General features: G+C 35.3%; 1 protein-coding gene and 1 pseudogene across 6 annotated transcripts in view; both read right to left on the bottom strand.

Moving 5' to 3' along the window:
* Positions 1-18,571, bottom strand: part of PRKD1 (protein kinase D1) — a 455,022-nt gene that overhangs the window by 32,681 nt on the left and 403,770 nt on the right. For all 6 annotated transcript variants that reach the window (XM_059914029.1, XM_059914027.1, XM_059914028.1 and 3 more), the window contains 6 exons: positions 17,374-17,497; positions 15,760-15,837; positions 12,746-13,025; positions 11,636-11,688; positions 9,079-9,151; positions 6,773-6,879 (listed from right to left, as the gene is read on the bottom strand). In XM_059914029.1, coding sequence (XP_059770012.1) covers positions 6,773-6,879; positions 9,079-9,151; positions 11,636-11,688; positions 12,746-13,025; positions 15,760-15,837; positions 17,374-17,497 — 715 coding nt within the window. The remainder of the gene's footprint in view (positions 1-6,772; positions 6,880-9,078; positions 9,152-11,635; positions 11,689-12,745; positions 13,026-15,759; positions 15,838-17,373; positions 17,498-18,571) is intronic.
* LOC132360571 (thioredoxin reductase-like selenoprotein T) lies at positions 14,068-14,903 on the bottom strand (annotated as a pseudogene).

Raw genomic sequence — 18,571 nt, forward strand, 5'->3', positions numbered from 1 at the left:
TTCTGTTTTTAAGCTCATGTACTGCCACAGTGCTGTTCTGTGTTACCAAATCCCCTCCTGATCTTGAGGTTCCATTGCCTTTAAAGGTATCACTCTGACATGTTCTCTGATTTCTTTCGCACCCGATGCCCAATTTTTCCCCCCAGGTCTAAGCTTTTGAGACAGCTGTAACATCTGGAACAATGAGCAGCCACTCTACAAACTCTTCCTCCTCATAAAACATCATAGTTTTCTAATTAGAGCCTAAAATGTAATTATTTATTTATACAAGAACAGGGGCATTTTGACTGTCACAACTAGCTGAAAATAGCTTCTAACGAAGTTTTCTTGCCTTTAAACTTTCTTCTCTATAATATGTCATCTCCAAATACTGATCTGATCATAACAATTTCTTTTTCAAAATATTTCAATAATTCACAATCACCAAAGCATAATAAAATCCAGTTGACTTGGCACAATATCTAAGGTTCTCCATGAACTCACATGAAAGCCATTTCCCAGTCTTACGTAAGCGTACTCTGTCCTTTCACAGCAGTCTCTAAACTATGGTAGGCATACTCTTGGGGAACCAGAAGATTTTAAAGATATGTGAGCAGAGGAATAGTTTTAAGAAAATGTGCTTTGTTTACATTTGTGTCTCTACTGCTTGGAACATGGTGAGTACTCAATAACTATACTTTGAATGAATGAATGAATCTTAACAGTCTATAAATATTCTTCTAATACAGATCTATTTGAGAAAATCCCCACAGTCTTCAAATTCTCCATCCCCAAGTTGCCTTTCAGAATAATTTTTCTTCCACTTTCCAAAAGGAAGGCATGCTTCTCACACATTCCAAATATTACTAGGGTACCTTGCCATGGGGAAGAAAATTGTCTGGGAGAAAAATAAAAGGAAAATTTGAAACATTGTGTTGATATGAAGTGAATGACCCTAATAACTTGGAAATCAGTTCTTTTGCAACTTAGTTTCTAATTCATGCTTTCACCAAAAACAGAGAAGCATTTAATAGATTTATTAACAGACAGAGAATTAAAAGAGAGAGGATGAATTTCGAAGATAAATCACTGGGATAGTTTTGTCTTGTTTTGGGAGGGCTTACAGCTGGGCTCCTACAATTTAGGAAAATGAATAAAGTTGTTGCTGAACTCTGTTTAATTCAAACAATAAGTAATAATCACCCACCAATTTATGAACTAAATTTTTAAAAATCTCATTAAATAATGTATTTTCAGCAACATTTCATTTTTTATGTTTAACAAACATAGATCAAATTTTTTAGAATACTTATCTTGCTGGATAAAGGGTTTACTAATAATAACTGTAATGATAAATTCATCCAGGAGAATGCTTTAAACATTTAGTGTTGTAATCAAGAAATTTAAAAATATATACTTATGTTTACTGCAAATAAGTATGAAAGGGGGACCAGTAAAAGACTTTTAAGTATAAAAATACATTACATTGGAATACAGTTCTGTGGGAAAAGTGTAACGTAGTCAAAGAAAACAAGGAATGCTGTAAAATAAACTATTGCTTAAAAAGCCTACGCATGTATTTTTAAAATGATTGTTAAAAAATATCAAATGTTTCTGATATTTAGATTCTAATGAGTATATTTAAATAAGTTATATAGCAGCTTATTTTCAAATATCAATATTTTTAGTACAGTACAAAATTAAAATTCTTTAAACTTCTGACAAAATAGTTCTGTCAACTTAAAAATATACAAGCAGAAATAAAGGTTTCTAGAATTCTTTCTGAGGACACATGAAATGGTTTGAAGCCACTCTTTTAAAATGATCTAGTTTTCTACTTACATTTCATAGTATATTTATTTTATTAAGGTGGCCCCTCAGCCTAATAACCCTTTCCAACATTTCTTTGGTTACCAAAAGTCTGTGAATCTTTCAAGATTTCACCAATGCTATATTTCTCTTTGAAGTAATCCTTCATTCCAATGCCCTGACCTCTGTCATAATCCATGACTTCTTTTTTTTTTAACGTCTTTATTGGAGTATAATTGCTACACATTTTTGTGTTAGTTGCTGCTGTATAACAAAGTGAATCAGCTATACATATATGATATTTCCACAGCTATCCTGACTTGTAGCTACTTGTATCTATCTGCTCAAATAGATGATAAACATCCTAAAAGGTTTCATTCATTGTTATATGACCCAGAGGCCCAGTAAATCGCTTTGTATCAAAGAAGGAAGTGCTTCAGGGTACTGCTGAATGACTTAATATTTTTATTAATTGAAGGTAAAGGATACTAGGCTTAGAAACTGGAAGAATGATGGCAAAATAGACAAAATTAGGGAGAGAATAACTTGCAGGGAAAGAAATTAGGAATAATCGTTTGGTTTTCGGCTGGTTGGTTTGGGTAAGACTGGCACAGCAAAGTGCGGATGTCCTAAGGTCAGAAACAGGAGACAGAAGTGTCTGTGAAAGAACAGAGCTCAAGAGATAAATTAAGGAATGACCTGTGAAGAGATGACAGACAACTCTCTTAAAGTGGATGAGCTCACTCTGGGAATGAGTTCCAGATTAGCATAAATCATTTAGATGAACAGAAGAAGTTCGAGAAGAAGGATGGAGCTAGCAGGGAAGGTGAAACGGGGCCTGATAAGTGCAGGGATGAAGTGAGGAGTGAGATTTAAAAAGGAGCAAATGATCAGTGCTGTTGAAGGACTTAGACTAGTCAAGTAGGGTAAAGACTAAAAAATAGCCAAAGGGTGATAGTTGGGCAGAGGTAGAAGACCAAAGGGCCTTGTATTTTAAGAAAGGTGTGGAAACCAAAGAAAGGAATTTAGGAATAAGAATGGAAAGTAGCATAGAGCAGAAATCTGAAGTGTGGCAATATAAAACGTGCTGCAGTTATGAGAGGTGGTAGACATATCGAGCTCACAGTTTGTTATTGCTGTTATTTTGTTTTAAAGTTAAGAATGGGAAGAGGACTGCCTCACAACAGAGAAATAAGAATGATGGGGGAATTTTAGGAGATAAGTGCAAGGGGATACACTTAATTGATGGCCTGTAAAGTTCTTACATATTTTTTTCCTACATTTTGTATTCAGCATCTTTACAATTCCAAAATGCTTTAATATACTGTATCATAAACAGAAGCTCTAGTATTGTTCCTTAGATAAATAAGTTGATATTTAAGATAAAGAGGAAAAATAATAGTAAATCAATTAGAATTAAATTCATAATAGTAAATCAATTGAATATATAGAATTATATTCAAATCAAATAGAACATATTATTCATATATTATATTCAATAATAGTAAATCTATTAAAAATAATAGTAAATCAATTAAGTATTATCCTAAAGCTTTTTATGCATTGTGATATTATGTTAGAAAATAAAAATTAATTTAGACCGAACAAGCCTGTGTTGATAAATTATATTAAATATATCACGCCCATATCACTTATTTTAGATTTTAAGTTTCTAAGCCTTCTAAGATGTAATTGCATCTCCTTGTAAAAGTCAGTTTTCTGTGATACCCTTAATAATCGTAAATTATCTTTTTATTCTTATTTTGTTGACATGAATAGAAAAAACAGTAATTTCAAATTTACCTTTTTAAAAATCAAGATAAACTTTTAAAATAACAATATAAATAGGATCTTCTGGGAATTTTTGAACCAAGTTTAACATCTACATTAATTAACATTCTTCTGAAACATAATAATAATAATAATGAAGCATTTAGAGATTATGAAAATGGCTATTTGAAAAGATATAAATAAGGGATAACTATGCCAAAAGATTCACACTTGCCTTAGTTTTCCAACTATTCAAAAATATCTAAAGAGCTTGGTTTTCCAATGACTGAATCAGACCTTGGAAAGCCTTCACATAGGTTATGTAAAGAAGATGAAATAGAAAAAGAAAGAAGTCTACTTTTTTACACATTCTGCATTTATACAACTTTGAAGTCTTCTATAAGCTAAGGTGCTTTTTTTTTTATAAAAACAGAAACAAATCAAAATTCGACCAGAGGACTAGTGGAACTGCATGAGGGGAATTTTCTCCCATCAGCCATTTCGGCCCACTTGATCCCCTCTGGAGAATCAGAAAGAGGAATGGGATGGGGCAGGACTTGTCAGACTCCAGGTATAACCATAAACCAGGAAAACAGCTTTCATAAGCTACAGACCACAGGGCAGAGAATACCAAATGCTTCTGGGTATCACTTTTATATCCAGAGGGACAGAATTCTGTTCCACAAGATTAGTAAAAGAAAAACCTTCCTCACCATTCAGCTGATTTCAATCATGGTACTTTTCCTGAACATATCACTTAGTGAGTCAGAATCCTTCCCTTATCTCTTGCCTCATTACCATTTTGTCTTTTCAGGTTCAAAAAATGAGTTCTTTCTTTTGATAAGAAATATAAAACAGGGGAATGAGGGATTTCAAAGAACAAAACACACACAATCCTTCTTAACTAACCAATTAACCATTAGTAGAAAATAAGAGTCTGGACTTTTGCTACCTGGTTGGATACTATGTATCAATATGTCTTCTTATGTGACAGGATGATGTCTCTGTGCAATTTTAATTCAACAAACATTCATTCAACAAATATTTGCTAAATACCTAATGTTTGTCAGGAAAAATCTCTGGTGTTTGGAATATAGCAGTAAACAAAACAACAATATCCGCCCTCTTGAAATGTATATATTCCAGTGGAGGGGCTGGGGTAGGGGATGGGGAAAGAAACCCACAGCAAATATAATAAATGAAATTCTGTAATAGGCTAGAAGATGATAAGTGTCATGGGAAAAAGAGAACACATAGGTCAGAGTAACTTTTGAGGAACAAGTTTGAAACAAATGTCAACTTTTGATAAAGTATGAACTCCTGAACCTCATATATTTCTGCCAAGCCTTAATAAGACTCCTTATACAGGTTTTGTAATTAAAAATTCTATACATAAGTATGTTGCAAACATCAGACTATAAGTAAGCCTGAGTAATACAATTTAAAGACTCGTGACAGGAAGGACTTGTGTGCTTTTGTCCCCACTGTATCCACGGAGCCTAGAACAGTGCTTAGCTCATGATATGTACTCAATAAATATGAGTTTGATGAAGGAAGTGAAATATGGTTGGGGACAATGGGGACGAGTGATAAGTGATGAGGATTCTTGAGATTTCAGGCCATAATATAAGAGCTGATCAAACTCTTCATACACTCAAGGGGCAGAATTTGACTTTCAACCTAACCAAACTCTTTTTTCACATTACAATGAAATTTTTGCCAAATGTATGTTTACTGCATCTGAGTTGTTGATTGCAGCTACTCTTTTGCAAAGGAGATGGAGTCGGTTTGTGGTGTATTTTATTTTTCTACCTTACTACAGAGTCAGCAGCTGATAATGTGTTGACAGGCTCAGGAGAGCCAATTAAAGGGCTATACACAGAAAATTAGACCTTCCTCTGCAGCTGCAATAACATGTAGAAAGATATAACCATGTTAACCGCGAAACTCCTCTTATGTCCTGAAAGGAAGGATAAATGTCTTATCCTTACGCCAACTGTGGCAAGCTGCAAAGGAGTCTGCCTTCAGGACACTATGTGAGGGACAGCAGGGTCCAAGTGTGGAAAGACGTCATTTGCAGCTCAATGTTGCCAAGTTAAGAATAAATTAAAAAAAAAGAATCTGATTAGCAAGCACTAAGCTATGAATCTATGAATTGTCAGCTTAAGATCTGTAGTTATCTTCTTCCAAGAAAGCAGAGAACACTGTGGTAGTTCTCTGTGTTACATTAGTTGTCCAAAAGCACAAGAACACCATCTTTACAAAATATGAGTCCCAGAAAAGTTTATGTCATTTTTTATGTACAGCAGCAATTATTTTCAGTTGTCTGTACACATGAGCTCCTTTAGGGCAGAAATCATATCTTTTTCAACATTTTATTGTATAAGCTCAATAAACGGCAGTTACATGAAACAATAAATGAAGAAATGTAATGTTTTGCTTTGCTAGCAATGTTCAAATGAAAATTATTCAATAAAACTATAAATTAGAAATTACGATCAGCTTGCATGACAAGTAGAGAATTATGGAAGTTATATAAAAATGGGCACTTTTCAATGGTCTAAATTGTCTAGACTAGATAGCTAGGTTGACCACATTTAGCAAACAACTGCTCCATTTCCTTTTGATCTGCAGAAAAAGTTTTAATAGTTACAGAAATTATATATATCACATAATACCTTTTATTAACAAATTCTAGCTTTAAAAAGGGACTGGTTTTAAAAATGAGAAGAGTTAAGGAACAGTCTCAATATTAAATAAAAGGCTTACAGTGAGACACAAAGAGGACATTAATAAGATCAAGATCATCTGATTCTCGGACATGTATTACTCTTTTACCTAATATGCTGACAGCTACATACTCAATTCATATAATTATCACAGCATAAAGGAGGAATGTTTATGAAGGCAAGATCATTGATAATGTAAAACAAAATGGTCTCAGCGTGTCCACTATGAGCAAATGCTGAAACATTACCCATTTAATGAGAATTAATAATACATTAAAACCTAGAATTAAGTACATAAAAAAAAAAAACACTGCCTAGACTCAGGAAAGATACTACACAGGCTGCAGTTTGATGCTTGATCTGCCTTCTCAGTTATTTAAAAATGTTCCTAAATATCTATGCCACAGATATTTGGATAACTTTTCTTTGTTTTGCAGAAGATGAAGGGACATTTTATAGCCCCTACATAAAAAACAAAAAAGTACCTGAAGAATTGCAACCTCATTACGAAGTTGGCTTTCTTGTTTTGTTGGAAATCTTAACTTGTCAATGATCTTAATAGCTACATCTCTTCCTGTTTTACGATGTTTTCCTTTAAAATAAAAAATAGAAATATTAGCATAATCTTATTACATATCATCTCTATTAAAGAATACCAGAATTTATAAAAACCTTTTGGAATTATAAAAATGCTTCACTGAATAAATTAACATTTCTGATGAGCGCTGACTTATATCCATAAAGATTTCACTTCTTAGCTCCATTTTCTACATCAAATATGCACTATAAAATTAGCCACAATTTAGAACACAAAAGAATTAGGACATTAAAAGCTATTTGTATGAACAGCCTGATATTTTCTTGTAAAATATATGTTTTAGAAACAGGATATTGAGCTACTTGATATAGAAAATATTCATACCACGGGCAAAAGTACTCTCCTTAAGAAAGTATAATTTTAAAGTCCTAAAAAACGAATGTACGTTATAATGGAAAGAATAAAAGTCTTGGCTCTGTCCCTTATTAGCTTCACGATCTTGAGCAAATCATTTAAGCTTTCTGAGCTCCTCATCTTTAATGGTAGGGATGTTGTGAGAATTAGATGTAATAAGATACAGTACACAGAGTGCCCAGATAACTATACACACTCAAAAATATGAATTATCATCATCATCACCATTGTCATCACCTGACAGTCCCTTTACATACATCACATCCCATCTAATTCTCACAGCAAGTTTTCTAGGGAATCACAGGGTACCCTCAAGCTTTTAACTCCTACACTACTAGATTATAGAAGGTATAGAATACAGGAATGCTAATTGAATTTGAAAATGAACCTAATTACTCATTTTTTGGGTCACATACAAACTAACTTGAAATTCCATTATTTCTACATTTGGTGTAAATCTAGCGTTCCTTCCCCCTACATCCCACTTTCACTATTCCTTCCAACTCCTTCCAGAATACTTCCCTTCCCAACTGACAAAACTATTGTCTTGCTTTCATGTTCTCTACTTTCTTCACGTCACTTTTTAACTCTTTGACTCGCTGCTGTCTCTATTCCAATGCAGACTCTTATTGCATCTACTGTCTTCAAGGTTGCGGCTTCTTTTCTCTCTATGCTTGTCACTATGGCAACTGACCTCTCTTCTGTGACTGTTCTTATCTGCCTCATCCCATATGTGTCCAGCCGTAACATTTTAGTCTTCCTTGTGGAGGCCTCTTCCTATGCCTGCTCCTTCACTGTTGGATGTTACAAATTATCTGGCACCTGCTGGTTTCTCTAACCTCATTTCTTATCCCTGTTTCACCTCCACACTATATGCAGTTATGTATATTTACCATGCTTTATATACCATGATTTTTTTGCATGCAATTATTACACTGCAGAAGAATTTTCTGTGTAGTACTTGGTCTCCTCTATTATATTGTTATGCCTTAACAAAAAGCATAATGCTTGCTGACTTGATAGATTTTCTATCAAAAAGAAAATTGGTGCATTTTGTAAGAATCAAAATTACTTTTAAAATACAGTAGAATTTAATTAGCTTTTAAATAAAAAGCACAATATTATACTATGATAAATAATATTGAGTGAGACATTGTGATTATTTCAGAGCACCCCAATCTCACCAGAAAAAGATAATCTGTTACTGATTATATTAAGGAAATGAAAGTTATGATGTCATTTTATAGGGCAGGTGAAACACTGATATTAAATCTTTCTTAAAGACTTGAAAAATGTCATTGAACTGGCTAGCATCAAAAACAGCAGAAGTTTTAACTAAATTCACCAAATAGCTTGACAATAAGAAAAAGGTAAAAATTCAGTATTTTACTTCAAAAATGTAAAAAATGCAAACCTTACCAAAATACATAATATTGTTAAAGATGTTAGAATTAAAGAATTTTTGAATGGACTTCTATAGCATTCTGATCAAATATGCTAAGAGGAAAAGGAATCTTTATGATTACAGCTGCCTTGTTTCTCAATATTTTGTCTAAATAAACCAACATTTAACCAGTACAGTGTATAGAGTTTGTCGATATTTAAGCAAAAGTTTGTTGATATTTAGTAGTAGAAAAATTTCTCTTTCAAAACAGAAAGGTACCAAATTTCCATTTAGTGACTACCTCAAGAGAAATTTCTAAAGAGGTAAAACACAAAGAGACATACATAAAAACGTATCTACATATAGGTCTTTTATATTTTTCTTGGAGATATTACTTTTCTAAACAAAAATGCTAAAACTTTAAATTAATAAAAATACTTTGTGAATTAACCTACCTCCATAAACAATTCCAAACTGCCCAGAGCCCAGTACCTCATCAGGAAAAATCTGATAAACTGTGCTGATGTCCTATAGGTGCAAGTCCAGAGAAAAACAACCATGAAGTGGAACAAAAGATTAGTCCTAATAAACTCTATAATTTTATTAAATATATCATTAACACTGATAAATATTTTAAACATAAACAATTACAATTTAAATGCTAGATGAAATCTACAATATAACTATAATATTAAAAACCCACTCTTCAATTTAATGTAATACTGTAATGTTGGACAACTATTCTAATCTTAAGCAGCAGAAATTTTCCAGTGTTCAATTACATAGGTTTCATTAGACAGAAAAAGGACTTAAAACTATATGTCATTTACATACATAATGTCAGTATTCAAAAAGTGATTTGCTTATTGCAATGGTTATTTAGAAATCTCACATTAAATAATCATGGTTCCCAATCATATGTCTGTGTGAGTCCTGATTCCAACCATTTCATTCTTTATGGCTAAAATGCTGTGGCTGCCTCTTTATCAATCATCCACATCCACATGAATTTAAAGTGAAGGAAGAGGGGGCTGAATCACTGTGAGTGAGCCAGAGACACCACAAAAAGATGACAATCCACGATGAAATTCTCATCTGTGAGGTAACCAAACTCTTCCACTTTTACCACTTCTGGAGGTTAACAAGTCTCCAAATATCTACTCTTTCCTCGTTGAAATAATAATTGCTAAGTAAAGCATTCTGTTTTAGATGACTATGCTTAGTCTGTGATTTTGATGACCACACTCAGGAAAGCACAATGCAATACTTTTTCACTTTCAGTATTCCTGTGACATCCTATGGAATTCTCTGCCTATCCTCCACCCTTGTACTCTTTGTCCTTTCAAAAATAAAAGTCCTGGACTCCCCTGGTGGTGCACTGGTTAAGGATCCGCCTGCCAGTGCAGGGCACACGGGTTCGAGCCCTGGTCCGGGAAGATCCCACATGCCGCGGAGCAACTAAGCCCGTGCACCACAACTACTGAGCCTGCACTTTAGAGCCCATGAGCCACAACTACTGAAGCCCGCGCGCCTAGAGCCCGTGCTCTGCGACAAGAGAAGCCACCACAATGAGAAGCCCACGCACTGCAATGAAGAGTAGTCCTCACTCGCCACAACTAGAGAAAAGCCCACGTGTAGCAACGAAGACCCAACCCAGCCATAAATAAATAAATAAATAAATAAATAAATAAACAAACAAAAGTCCTTTTACATCACATCCTACCCTCTGCATATTCCATACATTGCTATCCTTTCCCTCTGTCCTTCCCCCCAGAAAACAACTACAAGTTCTCTCTATCCTGTGATCCCTTCAGAGTATCCATGGTTCAGAGTTCAAGGTTATCTGAAGACAAGAAAATGCATTAATACTACTCCAGTATTCTGAGTCCAAACTACTACTCCATCTTTCTCTGATAGCTCAATGGTCACCCAGAATTTTCAGCCAAACAGGGTGGAAGAACCCCACAGGAATCTAGAATTTCCCAAGAGGCTTATAGGTAGATCAGTATTTCCCAAAGTCTTCTCTGGCTAAGCAAGAACAACAGGAACCTTCAGATCTTTAGAAATCTATCTCATGATTGACAGAACAAGAGTATGTCTAATTTTCATTATGAAGTTTCCCTAATTCTCTCAATCATATTTGGTTTTCAGTTTACTTTATGCCAATTTAGCAAAGGTTGCAAAGCTATGCTAGTGATGAATCGAGTTTCATGGAGTTTATTCTTTAAAAAACAGACTCAGATTGGTGTAAATCTACAAACTTTTTCCTTTTGGTGACAGGCATAGCAGTCAAAATAGAGGGAAAGATTGAGTCACAGGATGAGGTAGGAAAGGCCTTATTACTTTTGGGCTGCTTGCTACAGTGACAAAGTATAACCAAAAAAAGCAAACGTAGGACAGAGTGTAAATTATTTCATAATATGTATGATCTACAATTTTCAAAAACTGAGCTGAAAGGATGGAGTTATGTGGCACAGTTGACTAGTGTGCTAGAATGTGGATCCATAAAATCTGATTTATGCAGCTTTCTGAGGTCTCCTTGTTAAGTACAAGTGATTGTAAGAGTATATGCAGCTCCTTGTCATAAGACAGCACTTCTGGGTAGCAATCAAGGAATGAGAATAAGGACATGTTTAAGCTATTCATGCAACTCAAATAATTTATTTCATTTTATCTGGTATTACATAGTATCAACCATTTAAAATTCCAGTACCAAGATGCGCAAACATGTGAAAAGTCAGGCACTGCATTATAATTGTTTATCTGAGATGAAAAATAGGTATTTAACTCTCCACACTACAGAACAGATGATAGAAAATCACTAAGAGAATTGATACAACGTAATGTTTCTAAAATTTTATAGAAGAAAAACCTCCAAAAGGACCCTATTTTATTTTCTAGAAAACACTAAAAAATTAAAATTTCAGATCAATAAAAATGTATTTTATGATGCTCTTATTTTCAAATCAAGGATCACAGTACCAAGTTTTACATTAGTAGGTACACACTCACCACATTTTCCTGAATCTGGCAATTTGATACCGAAATACTCACAGAAATATCTCCTGGAAATACATGTTAAAAAATATACAAAATAAGTAAGAGAGATAATAGCAAAACAAGTAAATACATGCTTATTAATCAAGCTGCAGGGCTGTTTTAAAACCATAATAATTAGACTTTTCTAGAAAAATGTCTATTAGAATGTTTCTTTCCTTTTTACAGTTACAGATTTACTCTGTACTTGGCTTTGAAAAATAATAATATTTTGTCAGTTTAGAGTTAGGAGTCGTAAAGACTAGGGTTCAAATACTGGTGTGCCATTTCGTAACTCTGGTACAAGCTGAGACAACTTAATGTCTCTAGGGCCTGATTCCCTCACCTGTAAAACAGGCTAATCATTAACATCCACCTATTGGGGTTATTTTAGGCATTAAAACAGAGACCTCACATAAAATGCTTAGCATCCAACTAGGCATATATATTCTATTAATATGTACATTGGTTGTAGAGATCAATTAAAAAGTTGTGATAGATCATCAGATAACACACTGTGATGTGAAAACAGAGGGCTTTTTGCCATAGGCTTCCTTATTAATAGCCATTATAAGATTTTAAGTTGCATTTTAAACAGATACTCCTCTAAAATATCTTTTACAAATTCATCCTCAATACTTGATCCTGTTTGCATTTTGGTAAAAGTTATCTCATTCTAGAGATTTCTTCCTGGGATAAAATGATCAAGAGTTTCCAGGTACTTTGCACACTAAGCATCCTGCCCGGAATAGCATATTAGGTGGTTCTGAGGACACATGTTAACTCACATTTGCAAATGGCATGACTGGCATTCCAGGTCAATCTCAAGCTGACTAGATTACTTCTTCTTTTATGACCAACAGTTCTAGGTTTCTGCTATTGCCTAATATATTGGGTTGACATGCATTTGTTCAAAATTTTAACATAAAATGAAAAATAAAATAGGATCATTTAATGAATGAAATATCTTAGTATGTGTAGCAGCAGCTTTTATTTGGAGACCCTATGTTTGCCAATAAAACAAATCATCCCCAAAGAATCTCTCTTCACCTGTTCTAAAGATAGTCAGAAAACTAGCAGACTCACTGTGCACGTTGGTTCCTGAACCCACGGAGGAACCCTTGGGAATAACGGGCATGAGGGCATGCCGGATCGCCATCTCCCACATCCTGGCCACGTCTGCACCAATGCCGCTGGTGAGGACACTGCTACTTGGTGGTGGGCTGGAGGGATTGACCACATTTTCCCCCACATAATACACGACATTTGCTGTAGTGATCTCAAAACAGTGAGGACTGGCCCCGTTAGGGATTAAAGCTGATGGTTTTGCTGGTTCCAGAGATAAAATTTCTGATAAAGGAATTTCCTGTGGAAGAAAGAGTGTGTTAAATGCAGTTTATCAAAACTATGTAAACTTTCAAATAAAATTCATGCCAGGGACATGTGAGAAATGGCATTACAATCAGCCATCAAATGGTTTCATAAGACACAGAATATTACTAAGAAAAATACAAAAATACCTTTAGTAGGGGAAAACTTATCATCTCCTTTCTACAGAAAAATTCAAGTGACTTTTTTACTATGTTCATGTGGTAAGAATAAGTATGAATAAGAATAATAATTTTGAACCTGCATCAAAATCTAAGACTTAGAATGTAAATGATAATTTTTATAATGGTGAGGTAAAATCACGACCCTTTTGAAATGCATTTGGGTATGCGCAGCTGTTTTTAAATTTCAACTATTCTTTAAGGCACTGAAAATGAATCATACAATTTGATTTGATAGATGTTAATATAATAATAAAGCCACATGAATAGTTTTAATGAGAAAAACCACAGAGAGTGGTTTTAAAAGTAGTTGCTTTTTGTTTGTTTGTTTTGTTTTGTTTTTAACTTACATCTGCTTAGTTTTTTATTGAGTTAAGTATAAAAGCCCAGTTAATCAACTCATTAAATTGACGGTCAAGGCAGGACACTTGAACTACATTAACAGGATTTAAAAAGTGGCTGGTCTTTTAGTAGCTCTCACATAATCCCACACGCGCGCACACACATACACAAATTGGTAGAGTACTCTGGATATAGGATTTCCCCTCATAATCTTACATAATGTGCTGTCCACAATCTGCAGTATTTTGAAAACTATATAAATTGGGCATGACCAAATTAGAGACGTCTGATAAACTCTTATAAAGTATTTGGGAACTTCAGCTCTAGTCCCAAAAAGATCAATTTTAAACTATAAAAGAGGAAAATTCATATAAAATCACAACAGACTTAATAGACATCTTTGAAAAAAAAATCAAATTGCAACTCAGTTTTCTACTTTTTCAAATATGACCGAGAAAAAAAGAAGTACAAGTAGTAATGTCTGCATTTTTAAAAAAAACTATTAACCGAGTGGACTTGGGGAAGAAAAAAAAACTATACAGTATTATTGCACTCTACGAATGTGCAGAATTCCAAAATGTGCCAGCACTGAAAAACTGCCTTGCATTGAGGTTTTCCAAGAGGTACAACGAGCCTGCCAAGAAAGCATCTGGTCTGTACTAACAGCTTGCTGTCTTCAGTACAGGCCTTCATAATGTCAGTCACGCTGCTCTTGCACAAATCCCTTAATGTAAAAGAGTATTCAGTGCTGATAGGTGGGGCTATGATCGATGGTGTGGGATTGAATCCATATGCACATTGAGCTTCATTTCATTGTCAAGAATTTGAACAAGCTGTTGCATGGATGGAAGGTGACCAGATTCCAGCTTAGACCACACAGGTACATCATTCAAAGTTATCTCAAATGCACCTGTTAACATACACTGGTTCTCAATCATGTTGCTCAAGAAGAAGACCATCATGCATGCATAGACCTTATTTTCTTGGCCTCACTGCCAGATGCTAGGAGCCTGCATGCCAAACAAAGCAAAAGGATCCTTGCCAACAATTATTAAGCCTAATTAATAGGCTAGCTTGAAGACAGACAGGAAAGATGCTATGTGTACATATATTGGTTGAGGGAGGTAATTCTCTCCTTCAATGAGGATGCCTGGGTACCACTGGCTAACAACCCACGTGTACTCCTCAAACACCCGCCTATAACCTCAGGAAACACAAATCTTGAACTTGAGCAGCGGCCCCGTGGCATAGTGCATCTTTAATCTCTTGCCAGGCACGCCGCCCAGGTTGGCCGAGGCATCGCTCCGGACCACCGCCGACGCCACCAACAGGAGAAGTAGCAGAAGCCGCATCTTAAAACAAGCCAGCCATTTCGGCCGCCCTCAGACTCTAAAAGTAGTTGCTTTTAAGACAATATAGATACTAAAAAAATTAATCACCACATTGTCTTCCAGCAGGTATAGAGTGACTAAGAAATAATAACTTTTAAAACAAATTTTTAATTGAAAAGTTAACGAGGTCTCCTTTTTTTCTGTTAGATCTGTGTAAAGGGGCCGTTGAGAATGATACCAACTATGCCTGAGGCTGCATTAATCTTGAAGGAGCAAGTATATACTGTCTTCAGTATGAATTTCTTTTGGAACCATGTTTTACTGGGTGATAACGTTATGTGACACCTGTATTATTTCAGGTAGAGAGACAGAATGAAAATAGCTGACAAAGTTTTTTTTAGAGGAAAGTGTTCCTTGTGAATATTGACAATACATGGAGAAATCATATAATGTTTCTTAACCCCCAGTGACGTACTGCAAGGCTACAGATGCAAAACAAAACAAAGAAAGTTGGATAGAACAGATTTCAGGAATTTACTTCTCGCTAATCTTCTGTGACCTTGAATTTTCTAGTTAAATCACACATCTCTGCTAAAATAGTCAGTTAAGCTTCTTCTCTCCCCCTCCCCCTCCTGCCCCACCATCACATGGGGCCAGAGCATTCCACAGGGATATTTGAAATTCACAGATGACTAACATGGGGTCACAACCTGATTCCCCCCAAATGTGTAAACTACAGAGAAGAAAAAATATCCCTTGGAGCAAGCTCCAAAAGAGTCATGTCTGTTGGATGTATTTTGTATTTCTGATACTCTACATTCCCATGAGAAAGAAAGAGGGGGCGTGAAACTTCAGTCAAGGAAAGAGGCACCCTTACCTTGTAGTACCTGCTTCCCGTGTCATTTTGAAAGAGGGTAATACATTTGCTATCCAATCTCCAATAGTGCCGTTTCCGCTGAAACAGAAGTTGGATTTAGTATCTTTTAAAAACTTAAAAAATATCCAAGATAGATAAAAATCAAAACATTTTCCCACTGGGGACATAAGATTCAATGGTGGAAAGTGCATGGGCTTTGGACCAGGAAGACTAACACTCAATTTCAAGACTCTAGAAGGTGACTACTCAGCAAATGTGTGGTGAGTTTCTGTGTCTACATCCGAGAGTTATGAATAATAAAGGAGATGATGTATTAGCACCCAAGCAGTGCCTGGCACTTACTGCATGTATATTAAATAGAAAACTCCATTTTAAAATTTGTTTGATGGCTTGAAGAGCTAAAGGTGGATTTGTAGCTGTAATAAAATAAAAAGGCTTAACAGAAGATATAATATTTATATATTCTTATTATTTTAGAACATAAGGCATGCCATGCTGATCCAGCCAGGTATTCTGGCTTCCATTAGAGATGGAAGGGCTCTGACTGTTACAGCAGAACTAAAGAATGTTCTGTAGGATGGCAAGGTTCACTCCATGGCATCAACTTAACAGCATCAGGAGAGTGCATCAATAACTCGATCCTCTCTTAAGCTCACTGCAGATCTAAACTTCTATGATTTGGTGATCAGGTCCTTGTGTGTCTGTATGTGTGTATGTGTTTCTTCTTTTTAGACCAAAACGCCCTAATACTATTCTTGGTCTCTTCCACAGCCTATCTTAGACCAGTCAAATACACTAAATATGCTTCAAATATTTTATCATGTCTAGGAAGGACGGGATGGTATTCAGTTGAGTCCTACAGTAAGTCATGTAAACCTCTCTCCAGAAGAGAAGGTTGAGATTATAGCTAGAGAGATTAGTTTATAGACGTCCATTTATCTAAAGAAATGATAGGAATCCTATAGCTAGGGGGTGATGAGGAAAACGCTACCAATAGCTGAGAAAGAAGCTTAGCACTAAATGTCAATTAGCTTAACTGAAACATACACCAAATTTTTTTCTCTCTAACACACATGCACAAACTCATTCATCAACTATTAGGAAAATAAGAAGCAATGAACTACTCAGACTATATGAAAAAATTAAAACGTGTTGTCTTTTATCTAATAAAATATAGGATTCCTGTATTTCTGAATAGGTCAGTTTTTAAGTGAACACCTAAGGATTTAAGAAGTATATAATAGTTATCATTGTTTCTTCTCTCCCTAAAATGCAGTGCTTTAAAAAAAAAACCTGAATCACAGAGGAGTGTTCTGAAAGCAAGCCTGTAAAATGGCAGGCAAGACATTCAAGTTGTTGGGAAATCATCTCAAGTAATGGAGGGAAATGAGTTTGTTTCCCTGAGATTGCTGTCTACACTTTTTTCTAACTCAGTTGTTTGCTCAACTACTTGGGACACTCAGAGACTGTGAACGTACTGCCCTAGTCCGGTGCCCTGCCTGCACTGAGGTTTGCTCCTGGTAACCCAGACATCCCACAGTCTTGACAGGGCATCAGCAGTTCCTCTAATTAAAGCTCGCAAGACAAGAGAAAATTTCTTGCTGTGGATCTTACCAGCGTGTCCTTGCTGGTGTAGTGGACCATCCATCCTTCTTTCATCACCGTGCTGCTTTTCCTCTTCGTGTGTTTGACAGACTGCACTACTCTCATGAGTGGGATATTGTTGCTTGTTGATGGACTTGAAAAGTCAAAATATTTTAGGAAAGAAATGTTTTCAGATACAGATCTTCTTTTCCTGCATAAAACCTTATTTCAGCTATTTCAAAGTGAAAGTCAAAAAAAATTTTTCATATCCCATTTTTGGTGAACGGTACTGCCAGAGTACCATAGTTCAGAATCTGGATTACTCTGAAGAGTGATAGGCGCTTTATAGGTACACCTTAACAATCTCGAGGGAGGATAATAAGCACCTCAGTTTTCAGGTTGAACTGCATGGGGCTCGGTTTTGGGGTGAACATTGGGTAGATTACAGACTTAGTGTACTGAGGCCACAGTATTCAGAATCACACATGAACGCTTATTTGCTTGCTACATATTACAGCCATAATATTAATCATTTAGAGATAATATCAGTTACTGTGAATTTCAGTCTCTCTCTGGACAATTTCACAAAAATTAGAACCTGCTGTTGAAACTGTCTTTTAAACAACTATTGCTCATGGAATTATGCCCGTCCTTCGTCTCTTTCTTTCTCTGTCTTTTCTGTCTCTGTCTTCCTCTCTCCTTCACTGCCTCCAACCACAGGCCCACCTGCCCACACCAATCTTTTGATACTAAAGAAATGTACACCTTTGAAAGACAGTGGGGTCATAAGACTAATATTTTCCAGTATTTTAAAAATATTTCTCATGTTATTGAATGGAATAAAATCCAATTATTTTATTGCTCTCCTCTCATGAACAATTTCAGTCAGTCAATGAATATGGCATTTGTAAAATGGACACAAAAGTTTGAATACACTTTATAACATAAATCAGAGGTTTGGAAACTATTTTTGTAAAGAGCCAGGTAATACATATTTCAGGCTTTGCAGAATACTTTGTCATTGTGGTGCAAAAGCAGCCATAGCCATAGCTATGAACGGGCCTGGCTATGTTCCAATAAAACTTTATTACAAAACAGGCAGCAGCCTGATTCGGCCATAGTGTGCTGACCACTAATGTAAAAAATGGGGATGATCTACAGATCAAAAAGTACAGATAATTAGATGACAAATATGAAACTCCACACACTTCTGAAATAACATCAAGAA

Source organism: Balaenoptera ricei, chromosome 2 (assembly GCF_028023285.1).
Source record: "Balaenoptera ricei isolate mBalRic1 chromosome 2, mBalRic1.hap2, whole genome shotgun sequence".
Taxonomy (NCBI): domain Eukaryota; kingdom Metazoa; phylum Chordata; class Mammalia; order Artiodactyla; family Balaenopteridae; genus Balaenoptera; species Balaenoptera ricei.